At 43.2% G+C, this 6,841-nt stretch overlaps 1 protein-coding gene across 1 annotated transcript; it reads right to left on the bottom strand.

The window, feature by feature from the left end:
• Positions 1–5,205: 5,205 nt before the first annotated feature.
• Positions 5,206–6,205, bottom strand: LOC121077426 (olfactory receptor 51Q1-like). Its single transcript, XM_040572707.1, is given in 2 exon segments — positions 5,206–6,061; positions 6,063–6,205. Coding segments are annotated over 2 exon segments (999 nt in total).
• Between the last annotated feature and the right edge of the window lie 636 nt (positions 6,206–6,841).

The raw sequence follows: 6,841 nt of genomic DNA, 5'->3' as shown, positions 1-6,841 counted from the left end.
TTGTACTGGTCAGTCTGTGCCCCATCTACACATCAGTCTGTTTTCTCTGCCTAGCGGGATTACAGAGGCCAGCTGGCTCTTCCAGGCTGCATTGCATTTCCCTAGGCCAGTTCACCTGGCAGACACTAAGGACCTGAGAAGGGAGGAGAGGTAGATTCAAACAAACCCTCCCCAAGGAATGGTGGCAAGGCATCCCCTTCAGTTTGGCGTGGGAAAAAGTATTCCTAATGAAAGTTAAGCCCTTTTTTTTTTTTTTTTTTTAAATGTCCTGATTATAAGCTTTAGAAACAAAGCAAAACCATCTCACAGCTGGAGTGCTCCTAACTCCTGTTGAAAGCTGGAATTAAAAGTGCCAGAAAATTAAGCTCCCTGTCTCAAGGGTGGTTTGACTGTTACAGTCAACATGCAAGAGAGGAATCCTGGCCCTCAGATGCCTGTTATGTGTTCATATCGCATCCTTGCAACAACACCCTGGGTGCTGGAGTTGAATGGGGGCTCCAGGAGAGCTCAAGTTTCCGCGTGTAAAACCCACGCTCTGACTCTGGTCCCAGGGCACATCTTAACCTTTCAGCATCCTTGTACCATAGGCTTACCCTATAGATACTGCAGTGACTGGAGGATGTATACAACTTCGTCTCCATGTAGCCTTCACGTCTCACTGGCAATGCAGGAATAAAGCACAGGCACCAAAGCCAGCTGTGCCCGCACAGCTCTCCACGCTGGGTTGTGTACAGGAGTAGCGCTGGCACAGGTTGGGCGGCACCCTGACGTTGCAGGGGAATGCAGCGCTCCTGGGAATGAGCCCGCACACCATCTCCCTGCGGAAAGAAGGGACACCTGGGACAGGACAGACCACTTCCAAGGAGTTGTCTTCTCCAGGCTACAAGACCAGGCTCCTCGTTTCAGCGACGAGGATGAGGGGTAGTCCCAGTGCAGAGCAGCTTCTGCCCTGGTTAGGCAAGGAAATGAGACCTGTGGTTTGTCACCTTCCTGGGCTCAGGGAAGCCTATAGCCTTACCTCCTGGTCCTAACGGGGACACCTGCGCAGTGGGATGTGATTCTGCTCCGCAAGATGGCAGAAATCCCACCACTGCTACTTTAATGAGAATGAAATGGCAAGCTGCTGACTCATCACTTATATTAAATATTTTAAAACAGTTGACTGTGTGAGCTAATCCTGCTATATTACATGTGGGAAAACTGGAGGTATGTGAGCATACAGCAGTTGCGCATTTGAACTTACCAGCCCCTGCATCAGGCAAAGAACAGAAAGTACAGAGTTCATCTCCTGAAGCCCTAGTTTGTTATTATTGCTGGGTTTTAATGTTCTCTGTGGTCAAATAATGGCCTAAATGTTCAAAAGTGACTAGAAATGTTTGATGTCCCATTGCTTCAGTACTCAGCGTGAAAATTCTTCATATGTGCTGGTTTTCAAAAAAGCACTGAGGTGTCTTCAGCATTGGATCAAAGAGGAATGCTTCAGTCTGAGTACCATAACATTAATTCACCCTAAATCACCAGTAACGCCTGCACTTTTAAATTATAGTTCATCTATTCATGAACCCAGGTATGTATAAAAGAAGGCACTATCCAAATTCACTGCTGTGAATTCACTGCACACTGTTCCACCCTGAGACATGCCACATGGCAAGCTGGGAGGTGTTGATGCTGAGGGCTGTCATGATAAGCAGCACCTGGATAAGCTGCTCTGTGAAAACAAAACACAGACACAGGTCAACCTGCCATTTGAAAAGGGGGAAAATGGGTGAAATCCTGGGAAACAGATTTAGATGGAATTGATCCATCTCCAGCCTCTTCTTCAGGCTGTGAGCTCAGGTCTCTGGGTTTGTTTCCAAAGGAGATCCCCAGCAAAAGGATGGGTATGGTGAGTGTAGATCACAAGCCTTTATATATACTGATGTTTTTTTTTTTTTTCTGGAGGTTTGAGCTATCACCTTCAGATCAACAATGCCTTAGTATAACTGAGAAAGCTTAAATCATGACCATGCAAGAGGACTGCAGCTTTGCTTGTAAAAGGGAAGGACACAGATGTCTTTTATTAATTTCAACACCAGCTTAGCTGAAATGGATGCAAGAACTAGAGAAAGGCTTGAAGTATTCTTTGAGAGGTTTCCCCTTTGAGGATGAAGCTTAACAATTAGCAGGGCTGTGGCTTTCACATTTTAGGCAGAAATTTTCAGGGGTATTTAATGGACTTTAGGAGCCAAGCCTTTCAATCTGCTGGATGCTAGGCAATAGAACTCATTTAACCTCCCCTGTCCAGGTGCAAGTAAGAGAGCAAATACACGTTCGAATAGTGCCTGTTGCATTCCTCTTAGGCAACATAAAGACAGCAATAAATAAAAGTCCTATGCTAATGAATCATTTCTTCCAGAATTAAGATTTGCTCACTTCTGATTCTGTATCAAGTGTGAGTCATCATGACTAAGGCATATATGCTTGTCTGTGTGCCTGAAATAACACTCCTTAGAGGTGAGCTGCTGGAGTCACAGCCTGTTTCAGCATCTCCCCGCCCTAGGGCACACTGAGCCTTGCAGGATTTGATATTGCTGCAGTTCAGAGTTCATTACCTGAACATCTGAAGTGCAGAAAGAGACGTGAGCTGGGTAGATGGGCTGTCTGATGTGCTTAGGCACTCACCAACCTCTGGTGGGGGCATTCATTAGCCACTGAATCAGGTCTGAGCTCTTACCACTTTGCAGGGTTGATCACTGTCAAAACAGTGAGAAAGCTCACCCGGAAATGCTCAGCTACATTCCATGAGGTTACAGAATCACAGAATAGTTGAGGTTCAACAAAAAACGCAAATTCCTGCACCTGGGACAGAACAGCTCTTACATCAGTACTGTCTGGGACTGAATGGCTGGAGAGCAATTTTTCAGAAAGGGTCCGGTGGGACGTGAGCCCTCAGTGTGCCCTTGCAGCAATGAAGACCAACTGCATGTTGGGCAGCATTCCTAAGAGTGCAACCACCAGGTCAAGGGAAGAGATTTTTCCCTTTAATCAGCAAATGGGTGACTGCACCTGGGGTACTTTGGGCAGTTATGGATCCTTCCATAAAAGCAACAGTAACATTGCTGAACTGGAGCAAATCCAGATGAGACTACCAAGATGGTCGGGTGGCTGGAGCTCATGACACAAAGAAAGGCTGAAGCAACTGGGTTTGTGTAGCCTCGAGAAGAGAAGGCAAAAGAGGTTTCTAACTAAGTCTGCTAATACTTGGAAGAGATTACAGAAGAAATGGAGTCAGACTCATCAGAGATGAAAACACAAGAAGCTGTGGACAAAAGTTGAAATAGGGGAAAATTCACTTGGACAATAAAGGAAAAATTCTTTCTCATGGAGGGCAGGACATAAGTCATTGGAAATTTTAAAAACTCCATGGGACAAGGGCCTGAGAATCTTGATCTAAGCAGACATTAAGATTTTGAGCCACTTAACTGGAGTGTATAAATTTGTTTGCACAGGCACATTTAACATATTGGGGAAGAAGAAATAAAGGAAAACAGTTCTCAACAAAATGTGTATGGAGTCAACCCCTCATTCAGAACCTCACAAATATGACCCATCATACTGCTACAGACTTGCAGGGAATCTGTCTGCTTCAGGGACCCATGGTACCATCATCCCAATTCCCACATGTACTAATGAGTAGGCACAGCTTTCCAAAAGAAGCTCTTTACTAGGTTACAAGTGTAAGGTAGGGCTGTTGCACACTTTGAGTATAGGATGCTGGATATACCCAGTGCTTGTTCATCAGATTGGAAGCATGTTTACTCTTAAGGATATTATAGGTTTAAATCATAAAAATTTGTTTTCCATTTTAACTTTTTATTCTGAACAATCAAGATCAATAACTGCTTCAATACAACACTTCTCATGTATCCGCCACCGCTGATGAGTTCTCAGAGGCTCTTAACCTCTCAAATGACTTATTTCCTTCCATAAAGTAACCAAAGGTATTATATATGCTATTAAAATAATTTATAACACCTTACAAATTTTACTAGATAGGACACTCTTTGCAGAACCGGCTACTCAAAGTCCACTGCACAATATTCCTTCCTGCTGAAGTGCATATGAAACACATGGAGACAGGAAAGGGAGGGTGGGGAGAGTGAGTGCACATCTGCATGGCTTTGTAACAGTCATCACAGCTTCGTGATTTGAGAGTATTTGTGGTGTACCATTAAAGCAAGCCATTTAGCAACCACTCTGTTAGGAAGTGTTGGGTAGATGATGACGGGGTGGTACCAGGCTGCCCTGAGCCATTCACCAGGCTTTTCTCCATTAGCTGGGGAAAGCTGCCTGTCTCCCCAAGGCTGCCTGAGAACAGGAACAGCTTTGACTCTTGTGGAATGTTTTTTGTTTTTTGGTTCTTCTCCAGATACAGGGATCAAGTGCAGGGTTGTCCAGTGGTTACCATGGACAGCCCCAAACACATCACTTGCATGTGTTTTTCTCTCTTTTACTGTTTTTGACCCTCCTTTTCATGACCTTTGACTCTATCTTTCTCCACTCCAGTCTTCTCTCAGATAAACAACCTGTCTCTAATTACTTTTTTCTCTATTGGCTTCAGTTCTGCTACATCGCTACCCAAATTTGATATTTCTGATAACATTATGTAAGTCATCCTGACCTTATATGGTATTACTGATGAGGTTACCTAGGAGCTGCTTGGCAGGTAAGACTATACTCCCCAAGGTAGACTTGAGCATCCATGAAAGAAGAGTGGGCAAATATTCATCCAAGACTGTTGCTGTCACCCACGTTTAGGTAGGGTACAGAAGCATTTAAGACTTGTGCTTTGCTTGCTTCCCAAAGGCTCCATAACTGGTACATAGGTTTAACCAGATGTTGAATTATTTCCTAGACTGGGGTTTAATTCTTGATTACAATACTCATTAGAAACACTTGAGTAAGTTATGTTACCACCTCAGTGGCCAAGAGAAAAAAAATCTTTCATATTTATGTATTTCTAGAGCATGAGCTTCTTCAGTGTGCAGTGGAAATACAACACACCATGGTGTAGAGAGAATTATATGATAAATCACAGAATAAAAGATCATGGACTATGTTTTAAAGTTACATAGCTAATGAATTCAATACGATTATTAATTGTTTCTGTCTTCACCTGGAAGTATACTGTCAATTGGTAAAAATGGACTATACAGCATAATTACTTCATCCCACTAGTTTATGGAGAGCAGTTAGTGAAGGCAATTTATGTGCTGTGATAGAGAAGCTCTTTCTTGACATGAAGACCTCGATGACCCCGCTGTGTATCTGTCTGGTTTTTATGCTGTAGATGATGGGGATTAGCAAAGGGGGGACCAGAAGGTAGATATCGGCCAGGAGGACATGAACAAGAGGAGAAGCATGTTTGCCAAAACGGTGAACCATGGACAAGCCAACCATGGGGATGTACAGGATCAGGACAGCCAGGATATGGGACAATCAGTTGTTCAAAGCCTTGAGATGCTCGCTCTGGGATGCGATGCTCAAAATTGTCTTACAAATCATAATATATGACAAAACAATAAGCAATGGATCTAGTACAATTTTGAGGATTACCACAGCTAACCTATACATGCGATTGAATGTGATGTCTGCACACACCAACCTGATCAGGTCCTGATGCAGACAGTAGGCATGGGAGTGCACACGGGATTGGCAGAAGAACAACCTTCTCAGCAAGAAGATTGATGACAGTACTCCGAACAGACATCTGCAGAGGGCAGCCAGCCCAATCCTGACGATCCTGGCAATGGTGAGGGTTGAGGAGTATCTCAATAGGTAGCAGATGCCCACACAGTGATCAAAGGCTGTGGCCAGGAGCACTGAGGACTCTAAGAATGAGAAGGAATGAATGAAGTAACCCTGAACAAAGCAGGAGTCCAAAGTGGTTTTCCTGTAGTTGACACAGAAAATACTTGTGACAGTTGGCGTTGTAGACAGAGACAAACCCAAATCAGAGATGACCAGCATGGCCAGGAAACAGTACATGGGCTTGTGGAGGCTCGGATCAATCATGATGACAGAGGATTGTGCAGTTCCCCACAAGGGATGCAATGTAAAGGCAAGTGAAGAGGATGGAGAGCCAGACATGAGCAGCCTCCAGAAGTGGGATGTCCATCAGGATAAATGCAGAACAGCAGGTGTTGGAGCTGTTGAATGACCACATGATGGATCTGGAAGCATCTGCATTGAAATAAGAAACCCTCAAAAAAATATGGGTATCATAGAATGATAGAATGGTTTGGTTTGGAAGGGACCTTAAAGACCATCTAATTCCAGCCTCCCCACCACCTACCACTAGACCACCTGGCTCAGGGTGTACTGCCCACTTACCAGAAAACACACACACATGTAGTTATACATGCAAATGATGTAATTTCATAAATTACCCAGGTTCATAGCAGTGGTTAATAAATGTACTGCTGATTATTTTTCCCTTTTCTTTTATGGCTATGGAATAAAATATCAATAAAAGAGAGCGAAATTTACACCAAAGCATCAAGCAATTTGGAAATTTATCACCCATATCAATATGTTAGAAGTTCCCAACATTATTTTTATTTTTTATTTTTTATTTTTTATTTTTTTAACTATGGCTGATTTAAAGTCATAAATATTGAATAAATCATGCCTGTCCATCCAGCAGTGAGCTAGACTTTCCTACCTGCTGTAATTCAGATTTTGTCTTGGGAGGTGAATTACAGTACCCAGAATGTTTGATTATTTTTTTTTTCCCCACTGGAAATATGACTAGTTATCCAACAAAACTTGTAATTGTTCATCTAATAAATAAGGAATGAAT

Source organism: Cygnus olor, chromosome 1, assembly GCF_009769625.2.
Source record: "Cygnus olor isolate bCygOlo1 chromosome 1, bCygOlo1.pri.v2, whole genome shotgun sequence".
In the NCBI taxonomy this organism is placed as follows: Eukaryota; Metazoa; Chordata; class Aves; order Anseriformes; family Anatidae; genus Cygnus; species Cygnus olor.
The sequence above is the reverse complement of the archived record's forward strand: the minus strand, read 5'-3'. Positions and strand labels throughout refer to the sequence as shown.